General features: G+C 34.2%; 1 protein-coding gene across 1 annotated transcript; it reads right to left on the bottom strand.

Annotated features, from left to right (window-relative positions):
- Positions 1 to 3,487: 3,487 nt before the first annotated feature.
- LOC115877663 (nicalin) lies at positions 3,488 to 17,971 on the bottom strand. Its single transcript, XM_030893924.1, has 8 exons — positions 17,673 to 17,971; positions 17,429 to 17,613; positions 17,046 to 17,375; positions 16,778 to 16,987; positions 16,301 to 16,524; positions 9,115 to 9,295; positions 8,836 to 9,056; positions 3,488 to 3,873 (listed from the first exon to the last, which is right to left on the bottom strand). The coding sequence occupies exons 1-8, from the start codon at positions 17,833 to 17,835 to the stop codon at positions 3,735 to 3,737; spliced, it is 1,653 nt and encodes a 550-aa protein (XP_030749784.1). The 5' UTR covers positions 17,836 to 17,971; the 3' UTR covers positions 3,488 to 3,734.
- Between the last annotated feature and the right edge of the window lie 38 nt (positions 17,972 to 18,009).

The raw sequence follows: 18,009 nt of genomic DNA, 5'->3' as shown, positions 1-18,009 counted from the left end.
AAAACAAAACTAAACGGAGATTAAAATGGCGTCGAAATTTATTCAGGGTGTTCTAGAACAAATCTGTCAATTCTAAACTGTGAAGTTAGACAATAGTTAGACAGAAACATTGTTGTCCTTGTCTAGGAAAACATACTTGTCGTCTTTAGATGACAGGAATGACACTAATGACTTTTCGAATTTCCTATTTCACTGTCACCCCCCTGGGTGAAACCACCCCTCAAATGTTACAATATTTGTAATTTAAAAAACGGTTAGTCTTTCGGGAAAACGCTTGGACAAGCATAATTTATTTGGTTTTTTACATATTTTGAAATTTTTTAAAAAATCATACAGGGTGTTCCAAAAAGTTGGGTAATTTCTTAACCACGATTCTGCTTAAACTGCTTGACGTAAAAAGCTTATTTTTGGCAAACGGATTTCTCGAAAGTCTCGAAAAACTACCCCTCAAATATTACCAAGTTATATAATTATATCGCCGTAATGTTTTTTTCTCATGCTGACATAAATGTGAGAAAATTTTATCCAGTTTGTATGTTAATGGAAATTCTTGCTTTGCTTTATCCGCACCATTACAAATGATTAATTCGACGCGAACGAAGTCGTTGGTACACGCTAGTAATCTTATAAGTATATTATTAACTTATTTTTTAACTTTTTTAGTGATCAGAAAAATATATCATGCAAATACTGAGTACTAAAGATCTCTTCTTTTTTATGTGCCCTGCCCGGTTCTCCGAACGTTGGCGATCACTGCAGAGAGCGCAACTCTATCTTCTGCCAGTCTGAAAAGCTCACCAGCCCCAGACACTCCCGTCCACTGTCTGATATTCCTCAGCCATGACATCTGCCTTCTGCCGACTCCTCGTTTGCCCTCTATTTTTCCTTTTAGAATAAGTTGTAAGAGATGATACTTTTCTCCCCGCAACACATGTCCTAGGTAGGAAATCTTGCGACATTTTATCGTTGTTAGCAGCTGTCGTTCTGTTCTTGCTCGCCGAAGGACTTCTTCGTTGGTCAGCATATCGGTCCAGGAGACTCGCAGCATTCTTCGATGAATCCACATCTCCAATGCCTCCAGTCTATTAAGCATGACAGCTTTCAAAGTCCAGCTCTCAACTCCATAGAGAAGGACGGACCAAACGTAACACCTGACCATACGTTGTCGCAGTTTGAGATTTAGGTCTTTGTTGCAGAATAGGGATCTCATCCTTTTAAACGTTGTTCTTGCTATTTCAATACGGGATTTGATTTCAATGTCGGGTTCCAGGCTCTCCGTGATTATGCTGCCCAGATACTTAAACTGATTTACTCGTTCAATCGCGGAACCGTTGAGGCTGAGTTGTGCATTTACATGTCGTTCTCTGCTGAACACCATAAATTTCGTCTTGCTGGTGTTTATGTTTAGTCCCAGATCTACTCCAGTTGAGCTTATTTTATCAATCAGATGTTGGAGCCCCTCCATACTATCGCAGATAATCAGAGTGTCATCTGCATATCTAATTGTATTCAAGAGAACACCGTTAACTTTTATTCCATGTTCGGTGCCCTCCAAGGCCTCTTTAAATATTTTATCCGAATATAGGTTGAATAAGAGGGGCGAGAGGACACAACCCTGGCGAACTCCTCTCTGGATTTCTAAGCTAGAAGTTTTTATTGATCCAGTACGAACCTCAGCTGTTTGACCCCAATAGAGGTTTTCAATCAATCTGATATCTTTGCTGTCTAGTTGGATTTGTCGCAGTATTTCCATTAGCTTTGAGTGGCGCACCCTGTCGAAGGCTTTTTCATAATCAATAAAGCATGCGAAGACATCTTTCCGTTGGTCGCGACATTTTTGAAGTAGGACATTGGCTCCAAAAAGGGCCTCTCGTGTTCCAAACGCATTTCTGAATCCCATCTGGGCGTCGTCCATATCGAATTCGCACTTCCGTCGTATCCTGGCATGAATAATACGTAGAAAGGTCTTCAGTAGGTGGCTCATGAGGCTAATTAGTCGATAGTCGCCGCATTTTTTAGGACGAGTTTTTTTAGGGATTGTCACAAATGTTGAGTTTAGCCAGTCTTTTGGTATCACTCCGGTGTTATATATTGTGTTAAATAAGTTTGTGATTAGTCCTATGTTGTTCCCCTCAATAAGCTTTAAGACCTCTATTGGAATCCCGTCGGGACCAGGAGCCCTTCTGGTCTGCGCCGTTGAAATAGCATGGATCACCTCCGCCTGGAGTATTTCTGGTCCGTCAACAATATCCTGGGCGTCGGGCAGGGGTGGTCTCTCGTCCCTGAAAAGATCATCTATATATTGCTCCCAGGTGGCTTTTACTTCATCTTCCTTAATGATAGGCTGATCTAATCCATCAAAAAGTGACAAGGAATGTTGTTTCCTGTTGATTCCAGCTATCTCTTTAATTTTTTTGTGCATTTGGTGGGTGTTGTGTCTGCTTTCAAGATCTTCCATTTCTCTGCATTTATCCCTCATCCAGCGTTCTTTTGCCTTCTTAATTTCTGCTTTTATGGTCCTGTTCATTTGGTTATATTCCTCCTTGTTATTCTTAACCAATCTTCGTCTCTCCATCAGGTTCAATATGTCATCAGTCATCCACCTGCTCTTCTTGAGTCTTTTGGCTGGTTGTAAGTTTTTGGAACATACCCCGGTAAGAATACACTTTAGCTCCTCCCAAAGGGGTTGCACTTGTGGGCAATTTTTGTGTGCCACTTTGGCCAATTCGCTGTTGAGTTCTTGTCGCAAGTGCTCTCTTACTCGTGGATCCTCTAATTTTGACATATCTAACAGGTTGTCTTTTGGATTACTTTTAGTAACCTTTAACTTTAACTTGAGGTTCGCCACCAACGGGACATGATCGGATTCCGCGTCAGATCCTGGGTAGGTTGTGACACTTTTTATACAGTTTCTAAAGCGTTTATTGATGAGAATATAATCGATTTGGTTTCTTACAGGTTCCTGAGTGTCACTTTCAGCGGGTGATATCCATGTGTAAAGACGCCTTTTAGGAAGTTTAAACCGTAAAGTACTAAAGATAGAGAGTGTTTTTTAGGTACATTTTCAACCAATATTTTGGCAAAAATCTTGCGCGCCACTGTTTTTTTTTTAATTTTTTGTATATTTTTCGAATTAACGAAAAATTCTACATTCTTCCTTTTTGAGCAATTGTTATAAAAAACTGTAAAACTTAAAAATTTCCTAAAATTTATGGAGAGAAAAATATATCACAAAAAAGGTACAAAAATTCAAATAATCAAATAAATATATATATAAATTCATCACACAGTAGATAAATTAAACCTACTTTGAAAATATATAAATATATTTTCAAATAGAAAGTTTAATTAATAAACAACACATGTTATCTGTGATTTAAGTCACCTCAAATTATGTCTTACCGTTTTCACACCCTGTATAGATGAATTATTGACGTAATGATACTCATTCCCCTTACTTCAAGGTGAAGATAAATAAAAATAATACTTCTTTACAAAACATTCTATTTATTATTTTAATGACTAATACAATAATTCATACTGAAAGAATAATAACATTAAAAGTCTTTTTGCATAGTAACATTAAAAAGTGTTTGAACTGTGGTTGATCTTACAATAATGTATAAATCAAACTAGTATTTGATTTATATATTCAAAAAGGTTTTTAAAACTAGTAAAATTGTTCGTTTTTGCACATTAACTGGTGCACACACACAAATGCTAGAATTATATATTTATTGGTCTTTTTTATTTTTGACTAAATTGGAACAAATGGAATATAAAGAAGGTATATAACTGATTGCGAAATAGACTGCACCTAGATATGTCGTTATTGCTAGCGTTAAGATGAGATCGAATACCGCAGGTTTTACTCTGAAAAATAAAAGCAAGCGCATTACTAAGAATTTTCAATAAATCGTATTAGGTATTATTTTCACAGATATACACTCACCAGCACGACAAACAGGCACCTTAGACCTTGTAATTTAAATTTCAATATATTTTATTCAAATGGGCCGCTAAATTATTTTACTTTTTATTAACATTTTCTAAATTAAAAATGAAAGTTTCCATCTGTCAATTATACGAGGGACAACAAAATGTTGATATTTTGATGAAAGTTTGAAACACTCTTTGGAATATGTTAATAAAGCAAGGAATTTAAAAATCATTTTATAATCTAGGTACCAGATCTAGGATCAGATTTCAATTTTGTTGGTTTGACGGAACGATGAACGATAAACGGACGCCGATCCGTATAAACTCGTATTTAGATTTTTGAGCTTTGTCAAAGTCTTGGCAAATTACAGGTTATAATTTTGTGTCAACTTATGTCCAATATCCTGCGTTTTGGAAGATGATGCGTTTTAATTCGTATTATTACGTGTGTTTCGTGTCTTTTGAAGTCAAGTGGAGGAAAAATCGAGGGAAAATTAGCTGTAGATCCAGAGCTCAGTTTAGAGTAAATATTCGGTGCCAAGGCAGAAAGACTTATACACCAATAAAGTTACAATTAATAAAGTTTGTATACCATCTCGTCATAGATAACTGCATCTCGTATATGGTACAAGGATCGTACTAAACATATACTAAAAACTGGAGTAGCTGTAAAATATCGACATCACACGATAGGTAAATAATGGATTTTAGTCTCTGATTTTAGTACTGCAGAAAAATAATGTCAAAGGTACTGGTTTAAAAAAAATAAGATTAAAGTTAATTAAACAACCTTTAAGGTATAAAATTTGGTAAATGTTATTATTAATAAAATAGTTTGTTTTATTTAAGTGTTGTTTTATTTATTCCTAATAATAATAATAAACTCTTTATTTATAGCACCTGGCTAGTATAAAATAATACAAATTAATAACAAAATTATGACAAATGTTCTTATCACATAAACCATATTAAAATAATTAAAGTCCATACCTCTCACAGCGCAATTGTTTGTTTAACATATTCAATACATTTTCTTTTAAATTGAGACAATGTTCCACATGTTTTTATAGCTGGCAGCTCATTATACTGCTTTATACATTTATAATATAAACTATTTTGACTATAATTGGTGTTTGACATATTTAAATAAAAATTGTTCCTAGTCCTTGTATTATGATTGTGGATGTCCCTAACAAACGTACAATTATTAAGATGTTTGGGTAATAAATTATTTAACATTTTGTATATAAACACTATTGTATTATGTGTTACTGTTTGTCTTACACTTAACAAATTTGTACTTTTTAACATATCCAGACTACTGGTAAATTTATTACATCCTATGATTGTTCGAAGGGCTTTGTTTTGCTTTTTTTGCAGTACATCAATTTCAGAATTATTCATTAAAAACAAAAGTGTTGAACAAAAATAGAGATGCGGTGCTATGATGGTTTTATATGCTGTCAGCCTTGCCCACATACTCAGCTCTTTTGAGACCCTAGCCAGTACATTTGTTTTTTTAGCTATCTTATTTGTTATATATTTATAATGTTCTGAGAAAGTCAAATTATTATCTATTATACAGCCCAGGTATTTGATTTGTGATCCAGTATCAATGTTAACATTATCTATTTGTAAAGCCCTACTGCCCAATAGTGGGCTTTTATTATTCTTATGTCTAATAATCATTGCTTTCGTTTTATCTATGTTAACTATTCCTGTGGAATATTACAAATTTGTACTTGTATATAAAATATTGATAAATATAACAATAAATGCGTGAAGTTCCTTGAAGCTCGAAAGTAAGAAATAGTTCTTTTTTATATTTTTTTGTTATGTGGTTTTTTGTTCTTGTTTGTTTTGGATTAACACATACCGTTTTTTTAATAAAATAATTCGATTACATTTTTTCAGTTTTATACAGTTTTTCTTTTCACAAAATTTTGAAGTAATTACTTGTCAGTCAAATTTTAAATACAGTAGAACTCCGATTATCCGAGTCGCAATTATCCGAGCTCCGGATTAACCGATCCAATCTAAAGACCCTGATTATCCGAGGTCGCGCGTCTATGCTCTGTATTAACCGAGCTTCTAAAATATGCTATATGTATATTTACATATTTCCGTTTAAAATCGTTGGGACCGACGGGGAATCCCCTTGGCCCGTGTAAGTGGTTCCCCTTATTTATATTTTTGGACTCTTTTAGCATGTAAATTTGAGTAAATGCAGTTATCTGGGTGGAATTCTAGTTAAGTGTATACCAACTGCTTTGTTTTAATTTTCGTTTGCCGTATTATAATGGAACGAAACAAACGTAAAAGAATTGTTGTTCCTATTGAAGAAAAATTAAAAGCCATTAGGAGAATTCAAGCAGGAGAGACAATTAAAATTGTTGCACGAGATTATGGAGTAGGTGAGGTAACAGTTGCAGATTGGAACAGAAACAGCACTAAAATAGAAGAATGGTGTATAAAACAAGCCTCTTCGTCTTCAAGAAGAAAATTAATGAAAAAAGGCGACTATGAAAAAGTTAACGAAGCTTTATTTACGTGGTTTACTCAGCAAAGATCAAAAGGTGTGCCTCTGTCAGGTCCCATTTTGCAGCAGAAAGCAATAATGATTAGTAAACAATTTCCAGAGACAGCTCTGGATGGCTTGACCGCTGGAAAAACGGTAAGGTGTACGACAACTGACTATATGTGGAGAAAAACTTTCTGCTGATGTGTTATCAATTGAAAAATTTAAACAGGACTTTAAAAAGCTAATCAAACATTGTGGGTATACATGTGATCAAATTTATAACTGTGACGAAAGTGGTTTCAATTATAAAATGCTTCCATCAAAAACATCGGCATCTCGACAGGAAAAATCAGCTCCTGGGCACAAAAGAAGTAAGGAAAGATTAACCATAATGGCATGTTCCAATGCATCTGGTAATCACAAAATTCCACTTATGGTGATTGGCAAGTCTGCACATCCAGGAGCGTTAAAAGACATCTCACCCAAAGCCCTAACAGTTTATTACAAAAGTCAGAAGAGTGCATCGATGGATGCGACGTTATTTACTAACTGGTTTAAAGAAGAGTTCGTGCCATCTGTGACTAAATTTTTAAAGAGAACCAGCCTCCCTATTTAAGCAATTTTGTTAATGGACAATGCTCCCTCTCACGCTGGAGAAGGACTCCACGTGGGCGAAATTGTAAAATTTTTTCCTCCAAATGTAACCAGTATAATGCAACCAATGGACCAGGGCGTCCTCGAAAAAATAAAAAAATATATAGGCGTTTATATCTTGAACATCTACTAGAATGCACAGAAAAAAAAAGAGGATATTATCACTGGGATAAGGAAGATTACACTAAAAAATGTTATTTACTGGGTAAGCCAAGCTTAGGATTCGTACGCGGTTCCACTATTCAAAAATCTTGGTCGAAAGTTATTGATCTTGAGGACTATAATGACAGTGAAGATGATATTCCATTAAATGAATTGGCTTTGAAATGGAAAAGCTGTGGAGAAATGTCCTGTATATAATTTAAACGAGAGAGGAGAAGAAGAAAGTTTATTAGAATTAATGCAAAACTTGAAAGGTTGCGAAAATGTGACAAGACAAGACGTTGATGAATGGGTTACAGCAGATGATTTAGAAGAAGAAATGATTATTGAAGAAATAGCGAACGCCTTTCGCGAAACCTAAAAATCAGATGACGATAACTATGAAGAAGAGGTGGATGAACAGCCTTCCACTAAGATTACCCATCAAGAAGGTTTTTCTTCTCTGGAAACAGCTCTGAGGTATATCGAACAACAATCAAAGGCAACCCCAACGGATTTGCTTCTTCTTAACAGATGGAGAAACATGGCAGCGAGAAAAAGAAGATGCAATATGAAACAGCAGCGCATAGATACTTATTTCACTGTTTTATAATGTAGATAGTATCTACATATGTAGGTACTTATGTATTTACATGTTAAAAATGTTAATAAACCGTTTAAAGTATGTATTGGTGCTTATTTTTTAATAAATCCGGATTATCCGAGTTTTCAGTTATCCGAGGAGGATGTCCCCCACGTTACCTCGGATAACCGGGGTTTTACTGTATATTAATTTCCTGCTATGCGTTCCAATTGTACCAACCTATTTCTTTGTAAAATAAAATAAATTATTTTGAAATTAAAATGACAAACACATCTATCACTGTCAAGGATCTTGTCGTTGGACGGACTATATTATTGTTTATTGATGTTTACTCTGGTAGAGATGGTTTTAAGTTCTGAACAATCGGCTATTATTGCTTTAATTGGTCATGGTAGAGTTCGACTATTGGACCTAAAACCCCATATCTGCTAGAGTAACTGCACAATAAACAATAATATATGATTTTTCAAAGACATTGGCATTACATAAATCATAACCACTATTTTGTAGGTCTGTTGACTAGGACCAAAAGCAAAGGCATGGTTGTAATGTAAAAAATACGAAAACATGTTAGTGTCTTCTTCAAAAGGGAATATTTTCAAAAAAAAATAAAGCTATTGAGATCAATCAAAAACAAACTATCAAGAAAAGATACACCTAGATGATAAATTGATTTTTAAATTCCTTGTTTTGCCAATATACTCCACAGGGTGTTTCAAACTTCCACCAAAATATCAATATTTTGTTTTCCCTTGTATAATTGACAGATGGTAACTTGCGTTTTTAATTTAGAAAAAGACACTAGAAAGTCAAATGATGCAGCTACAAATTGCTTAAAAAATCATCAAAATTGGAACAAGCAAAAATCTTTATGACAAATACATTTTTCTTAAAATGACAATAATAAAGTTTTTTTCTCTTGTCAAAACAATCCAGGGACATACTGTATATTATATTATTATTTTTCTAAACTTACCTGTATATATTCATTGTTGCTTGTGTACTACCATAAAACTGGTAGTCTGGGTCCCTTTTGTCTGCGACAGCGTAAGTAACTTTGACCTCCTGTAAGTATTTGTTCAAATAATGTTGTAATGACGATACAAAACCATTATCTTTGTTAGTGAGTAACTGTGCTGATCTTGGCTGATTCGAGATGCTTTTCAACCAGTTCTCCACATTCGCTTTACTAACATCCTGAAAATTAAAATTATTTTAATAAAAAAATCTAGAATTGTTGAAAAAAAAATCTTACTAAGTTTCCATTAAAACTATCTCCTTCCGAAAGATTAAAAACAAACTTTCCTACAGTCTCAACAACGATTTGAGCATTCTGTATCAATCGCTCTGTTTTCAGGTTGTCTCTATTATCGTGAACGGTAAATCTCCATGGATCTTTAGGATGTTTTATTGCTGATAAAGTAAACGCTGGTAACCTAAAAGTAAGGTTAAAATATTTTACACAAAATTACAAAAAAAATTATGTACATATATTAGGGTGTCGGTTATTTCCCAAGTTGATTTCTTTTTGTTGCCGTCCTATGAAATTTTAGTTTTTGCTCTAAAAAAATTATCCAACGTAAACAAGCTCTTAATTTTTAATTTAAACCGTGCCGGAATCATGATGATACTTTTCCCATTTAAATAACATGGGATTTTCTGACATTTTGCATTTAATTTTTATCTCCAAAGCAAATGAACCTACAGCTTCGACAAAGACCGACATATTCTAATACAAATTTTACGATCTACAAAAAAGTCTCTTTGGTTTTTTCCATAAAAACATTCCTTCCATAAAAGTTATTCGTGGTCAAAATTATGCACATAGTTTATAATCAAATTTTTCATTCACATCATTCACCGCAAATTCTAATTGCGCCTTTTGACTTTGACTAAAAAGGGATATATATTAATATGGCAAACTAATGTTGCGCCATCTATGATAAATTGATCAAAACTATAAGTTAAGGTTATTGTTTCATTGCCTTTCAGTGTTCGTCTCACCCTTTGAATAAGAAGACTAAGGAAGGAGCATATCAAAAATCTTAGGTACACCGCGATGGGCCTCAAATATGGCCGACTTAAATTCCGGTTTATCAGTGTCGTTCTAATTTTATTTAAAAAATGTAAAACTATGATGTAGGGTAGACGTGGGGTAGACTCAATAATTTGTTGTTTTATTTTACGTTTTGAATAAATGTTGGTAGTTATTAAAATTGTTATAAAAATATATAATTCTAATAAAAATAGATAAGTTATAATAAGTATTTATTAACACAAACATCCGATACGCTACTGAAGCAGGTAAGTCAAATTAACGTATCTAAATTCTTTGACATCTAATCTTTGACAAGTAATAAATAAAAACTAAAATGCAAGAAAAAATATATAATTTAGTTAATTTAAGTGAATTTCATAAATGATCGGTTTACTACACGTATGTATATTATATAGTCACTTACTAGCGAAAAGTTGTTCCATTATTACACTCAATTTTTGCCGAGATCTACCGCACGCTACACAACCAACTATTTTAGAGTCTTTTTCGATAAATCGCGATAGTGCCACTGTTAATTTAAGTTCTGCCACAATTTCCATCTAGATTTACTACCTTTATACAACTATCAGTAGTAGAATAAATAATAAATAACATAAAATAAGCTCCGTAAAGACTGACAAATCCACAAAATTTCAAATCAAATTCAAATGTGTCAAATGAATCGTCAAACAGAACTGTCAAGGATCCCCACCCTAGAGAGCTTTTTCCGCCCACCATGCATGAATACATGGATAGCATTATGCTCCTTCCTTAGTCTTCTTATTCAAAGGTCTCACCAGCCAATATGTCTCACCAGCTTTGCCGCTATTGCTGGACAAGTGAAAATGGCGGTGCTGCCAAAGGATTTCCGAGAGGTTGCTCTGACCACCGCACCGACTAACAAACGTCTCTAGAAGACGCTATACTGGACGAAGTAGTGGCAATCAGATCGCAACACAACGATCTACAAAATGTGGGTCAGCTACGTTTTGCGGGGATACAGTTTCGGGTGGGCATGATCCTCATAGATTGTGTATCTCAAGAATCGGCGAATTGGTTGGTGGAAATCGCACCTAAGCTTAACAATTGACAGGGGCCGGAACTGGTTGCAGTAAAGGGAGAAAACATCCCTAAAGGGCCTGCCATCACGGTCTTTCTGCCGAGGAGCAAGGGGAAAGACGCCACCTATCTGCTGAGCCTTATCCAGGGTCAGAACTTCAATGTAAGGACATCGAGTTGGCGAGTCATCAACTCGAGGGAGGAGGGTCATGATCAGGTCCTCATAATAGAAATTGACCTGAAATCGAAGGAGGCAATAGAGAAAGAGGGACATATCCTCTATTATAGATACGGGACAACACCGGTATCAGGTCTAAGAAGAGACCAAGTTAAAGAGGTGGAGAAAATGGAGATAGATCCAGCCTCCACCTCACGGGTTCCTCAGCCGGAGGCAAGCTCCTCGACTGTGAAGGGCGGCACGGAGGGCCAAACTCCAACCGTGGAAGGGTGTGTACCATAGATTTAGTAAGAACAAATATCACATTAGACATTTTAACCCGATCCAACAATCGGAGGTTGACTACGTACTGTAAAAACCAACTGAGATAGAGAAGGCGACATTGCCGCATCTCAAATTTGCGCCTATCTACTCAGTTTGATTTGCAGAAAAAGGTGACTTTAAAACCTTTACCGGATATCAATAAATCTCAATTTCTTAATTAAATTAATAGTATATTTTTAAAGAAGCATGCGTAATAATATGGTTATTAACCAGAGGATATATGCGTTACTATTAAAGGACATGTTTACTGTTTAATGTGCTGAAACGTCTAGAACTATTGGCAACGTCTGCTGCTAGTCTTCCAGAATGAAATGAGCCGTCCGTCCCACCACCCCTCGCGACGGCCCTTGGTCCGTTATAGCGTACTACGTTTAGCTTGCGGTGTGTTTGAAGTCGGAATCAAGACGAAAGTGAACTTTCAGTGTTTTTCGGTGGTTTTGTTTTTGTTTAACGTACTTTTGAATCTGCGGATTCAGTATGGTACGACAGTGTCAAGTGTGTGGAAAAATAAGCTCAAATTACCCGAATTTGTCTTTTTCACAGGTGAGTATTGTTTTCGTCATTGTACATAGGCGTCCCACAAGGGAGCCTCTCACAATCAAAATAATTTCTAATTATATTTGTAATTAATCTATTAAAACAAGAACGTAGTAGCCAGTAATTGAATTATAATTCGTCTCAATGACTACCTAACTGTTGTAGATCATAACAAATTTGAATATAAACGTTGCATTTGAAATTTTATTATAAGCCAGAAAGTGACATTTTTTTCTTAAAATTGCGTCATTTCTAGTCATTATATACGATATTCTAAAGAAATTTTGCTCAACAAATAAACAAAGGTGTTACCCGACCTTTTTTACATTTTATTGCTTTATTATATCTGCCCCTTCGGCCTTATTTAGACAATTTTTTACCACTGTACAAATATCTCTTCCTAGAGTTATTTGTACGGTGTGTTTACCTTTTTTTTAGAATGGGACAAACTGTAAATAATTCTTAGGCTACTAGTTTTATACATACCTATATACAGAGTGACCCAGGCCTCCAAAAAAGCTTTTTACCTATTACTACTAGCTGCTCTCGCCATAGTAGTACGTTTTGTACTCAAATGCTATTTTCTGCTTTTATGCTTTTCGTTTGTCGTATTGAGGGTTACAGCAAAGTCGGCCTGACGATGGAGATAAATCTCCGAAACCGGCCGTCGAATGGCTGTTCCCTTCAGTCTGATGAACTTAATGCAGAAAATAAGCATATATGTAGGGGTTAGGCCTTAATAATTTGTTGCTTCTTGTATTTTGTTTATTTATACATACCCTACCAAGCCTTGAGCTCCATCTACGGTAACGTAGATGAAGCAAACGTTATTCATTATTATGCGACAGAAATCCCATACTGTAGCACACAGGTTTGATACTTTTAATGAATCAATTTTCTCATTAAATATTGATTTTAGGTATAGGAAGTTATTAATAATACAAGATTAAACAACTATTACACAGTACTTCACAGGAAGCTATCGATTGCGAACTAACTAAATCGTTACTAATTACTAATTTTGAAGTTCTTTTTAAGATCAAAAATGGTAAAACTAAAACAGTTTAGGTTTTTTTAGACTTAAAAAGTTTTACCATTTTTGATCTTCATTTCAGATTAAACGGGAAGTTCTAAATAATGTTGCCTATTCTAAACAAGAAAAATTTATTTATAAGTTTTATAACACTCTAATTAAATTTGGACGAAAAGAATATTTCTGTTGCTGTAGGTAATTTTCTCAGGGAAAATACGAAAATAAAAATGACTTTTTAAGTAAAAAAAAAGTCAAAAAGACAAGTTATTCTAAAAAAGGACTGTCCTTTTCAAAAAAGGACAGGTGGCAACCCTAGGTATTTCTGGAATGGAAATTTAATGGCAAATCTACAACTTTAGTTTGAAAATATGTTCCGGCCACCTATGTTTACAAAAATGTCTAAAATGTGCTTTACCATTGCCTCCATATTCTGAAAAAAAATTGAAAGAAAAGTCACCAACCACACACCTAATATAGAACTGTTTCGGAAGCCTGAGTCACCCTGTAAATATTCAAAAGTAACTGAAAGTTTATATAGAAGTAACTGAAAGTTTAAATTGAAAATCGACGTAGGAGCGATTTTCGAAAAGCACCTACTAACGTTTCAACATAGGTATATGTGGGATATTAATTATATTATTATATTAGACCTTATAACAAAACTCATCTGATGAAAAACTGTTAATGTAGTATATTAATATGGAGTAAAAATTGTACTAATTAATTTACTTTTACTTTACTAATTAAATGCTTTCCAAAAAACGATACGCCACTGGCCAATAGAACAATCGAAATGCTCCTAGTTGCCGGTGTCGGAAATTTTAGACTTCTCTGTCTCTTCTGTCCTTGTTTGACACATTGGAATGTTTGATACACTACCAACGAGTATTTATGAATGAGATGTTCGGTCTATCTTTATAATGTCTTTGGTGTGTACCCTCGGAGGAAGAACTGTTGTCAGAGGAGGATGGGAAATACCGGGTCCTCTCTACAACAGGGGTATGATGGGTTATAGACTGTGTGATGACTCAAGGAAGGGGGGCACACACAATAGATCTTTAAGGTCGCAGTGTAACCCCCCTCTTACTCATTCTACATTCAAATATGTGTGTCAATTGAAAAGAATGAACAAATTTCGAGTAGTTTTTATCAGGGGGGTGACAGTGAAATAGGAAAATTGGAAACATTCATTCGTCATTCATTCATGTCTGTCATTCTCCTAACGACAAGTATGGCCGCCTAGACAAGGACAGCAATGTTTCTGTCTAACTTCACAGTTTACAATTGACAGATTTCAGAAACAACTTCAGATTTGTTCTAGAACAAATTTCGACGCCATTTTAATTCTCTCCATGTTCCCTCCGTTTAGTTTTGTTTTGTAAAGTAATAAAGCATATAAAATATATATTACATGAAAAATCCTGGAGAAAAAGACTTTTCTGCAGTACTAGGTATGTCCCATGTATATTAAAAATAGGTAGTAAATAAACACTATTTCTGTATTTTTTAGATGCAGGAAAATTTTCTTATGTTTATGATCGGCGATTTTTTGAAAATGGAAACAATTTACAGCAAGGTAAGATCATTTTTAACTATAGCCAACATTAGTTATTTCCAGTATGCGCGATTTATTGTCAATAATGCAATAAATCTGACTGATACAATCTGATTGTTATCCGACTAAAAGTCTCTTTTTGCTTCTTTTTGATTTATAAACCAGGTCTCTTTGGGAATAATGGACGCTTTTTTAAACAGTATATTTATATTTTATACTCTATTTTCTACACAAAGGAGGCGTGGCTTCTTAGTAAACGAATGGAGGTTACTTTGCTGGTCCGCTGTAAAATTCGCCTATATGACAAATCTAACGGAAAAATTTGCCTGGCGCATTCGCCAAAATGTAATTTTCACATTTGCATTGTTTGTCGCATCTGTTTAGGTTAGTCTGTGACCTTACTAATTTACGTTAAAATTGCATATAATTAAGTAATTGCTGTAGAAATCATTCAATTCTTTATTTTTTATATTTATTTAGTCGCGTTGTCTCATATTTCAAATAAATATGTTTGAATAAAATTTTGTTTTGTTTATTTATGATAAGAAAGAGTACAAAATACATTTAAACTGAAAGAGGGCCCGCCATTGAATAACCGGAAACGGAAATAAAAATGAAGCCATCATGTCAACCTGTCAATGGGAAAATTAGTTCTCCAGACGACAACGAAGGCTTTCGGTGGCGTATCGTGTTTCCACGATTTGACACAGAGTTGACACTTCTTTCTAGTTAATTATTTTATGGTTTTTATCTTAAATTTAATTATACACTATGTGCATAAATTTGACCGTGAATGATATTTAAAGAAATGTTTTTGTGGAAAAAACCAAAGAGACCTTTTTTGTAGAGCGTAAAATTTTGTATTATATGAATATGTCTTTGTCGAAGCTGTACGTTCATTTGCTTTGGAGCTAAAAAACTAAATGTAAAGTGTCAGAAAATCCCATGTTATTTAAATGAGAAAAGTATCATGATTTCAGCACGGTTTAAATTAAAAATTAAGAGCTTGTTTACGTTGGATAATTTTTTTTAAAGCCAAGACTAAAATTTCAGAGGGCAGCAGCAAAAAAAAATCAGTTTGGAAAATATCGGACATCCTAATGTATATTAGCGAGACCAAATAAACTTTTAGTCCCGTGATTAAGCTTGACCCGCACAGCGTTGCCTACTTTTACCATATTTTCTTATAATCAAAGTATTGTAGAAAACAAAAATAAATTAATTATAATTATATAAACCATTATTATTTACAACAACAAAACTCGTCTCCTTAACAGCACTTAAGGGACATAGAGGGCCATTACTACCGCTTTCCCGTTCAAAATATTCTAATAAGGTTGCAATGAGATTTTTATGGCTATTAAGCTATTTTGTACACTTCGCACTAAAAGAGGTTCTAAAAAGAACAATGTTCCATTGCAAAGTCTGCTAGTAAACATTTTTAAGCATAAAGTTTCACAACAAAATTCATTTAAACCAAAAACTCGTAATACAAAATGGAAGTGTCAAAACAAATCACAATATCAGGAAATAAATAAATAAATATGGTAACTTCACAGTTTTTACAGCAGAGCTACCACCTGAATCCCCAGCGTGAAATTTAATTTTCAGTTAGTCAGCCCGGCGCCGAATATGTCCATGGTTGGCAACAATGAATTTAAATATCGCGCCCTCGATTATGTAACTAAAAGTTTAATAGGTAAATGTTTATACCTACCTTCTAATACTGTATCTTTCATGTTCCCAAGCCAAAATGTCTTCAGCCAAGTTAATTTTCTTATGGACACCTTCAACTGTTTTTCCTGGAAATTTCTCACTGGTTGCCTTCAAATGCTTAAAGAAAATTGAAGCTGCCGAGCCTTCTTTGGGTGGTTTTGATACATGCATAAACATAGTGTCCGATGTTGCTAAAGTATCTAAACACATCACAATTGCAGCATCCTACAATTAAGATTAATAAAATTTCGCTACATAATATAGAATCCAAAAATCAATTAACATAAGGGTGTTCCGTTACAAAAACCTAACTTGATGTGTCACTTTCTTTGTGGACACCCTGTAAAACTCTCTATATTTTTAAAAAACGCTCTATATTAACCTACACATGCTCAGAAAATTTCATTTCAATACAAACTGTGCGTCTCTGTCGTTTGAGAGGCGTCACCCTGTATTTTTATCATATCTCTTTTGGTACCTGTATTAAAGAAGATTCAGCTGCATCTAATTGATCATCCAACCACTTCTTACTTCCCTGGTAATTAAATTTTCCACCTCCCGTTAGAACGAATACAATATTGTATTTGCCCCTTGTCGATGGATGAGAATATAGTGTAGAAAAAATTCTGACTAATTCTAATAAAACTATTAAACCTGATCCATTAGAGTCCACTCCATAAGAAAGATCCTAAAATTGATTATTTTATAATTTGTAAGAGTAACGTTATGGATTTTTATTAACTTACAGGTGCTATTCCAAAACTATCATAATACGCAACAATTACAATAGTAGGCACTTTACCGTCTGACCTGGATCCTTGTAAATAACCATGGATTGTCGCGATTTTATTGTTTGTTTGTACACTGGGTGTACTGGCCGAAATAACAATCTGATAACCATTTGCTGCAACTGAACCAAAAAGTGCCTCTGTAGCTGACTTCTTTTTATCATTCGTATCAATATTTGAAGCTAATTCTGTTATAATTCCATTAAATTCCTTTGTAGGTTTCACAAAATAAACAGGAATTTGAGTCTCTTGATCAAATACGATTTTATTCTCCAATATAAGATGTTGCTAGAATATATCCAACGTCTCATACACTAACATTGTTTTTATTGAATACATACCTGTTTCTCTGCAGTAAAATTAGTTAGATTTTCAGGTAACGCTAATACCAATGCTCCAACTTTGTTCTTAACATTTGAAAAGGTTTCATACGTTAAATCGGCCAGTCTTGTAACTATACAGTGTCTTGAGGAACTCCAAGTCGACAATGATCGAGCTTCAAGGTTTATAGCTGCGACTCTACTCCCTAAAATTGAAAAAAAAGAGTATGAATTAGAGACTTCTTTAAAAAAACTGTGGATTTACCGTAGGGGACTCCGTGTAAGTCGTAATGTTGCATGCGGTAAGCAGGGAATTCATAAGATGCTGATACTGGATTCGTTGGTGAAACAATAATGAAAATCGGTAGAAAAACTAATATATAGTACGGAATATAGGTTTTAAATAATTCGTCAACTTCACTCAACATTTTTATAAAAAAGAATTACTAATAAGTTAACATTAAATTGTAATTTCTTGTTAAACCTAGATTTTTTTTGAGTTTATGTAACCTAAAAGTGAGGTTAAGTAGAAAATTTTGGTTGACAAAGCAAAAAAAAACTTGTCATCAGATCTGACATTTCAATATTGACAAAATTTATCT

Source organism: Sitophilus oryzae, unplaced genomic scaffold (genome assembly GCF_002938485.1).
Source record: "Sitophilus oryzae breed Bouriz unplaced genomic scaffold, Soryzae_2.0 scaffold_1496_pilon_pilon, whole genome shotgun sequence".
Taxonomy (NCBI): Eukaryota; Metazoa; Arthropoda; class Insecta; order Coleoptera; family Curculionidae; genus Sitophilus; species Sitophilus oryzae.
The sequence above is the reverse complement of the archived record's forward strand: the minus strand, read 5'-3'. Positions and strand labels throughout refer to the sequence as shown.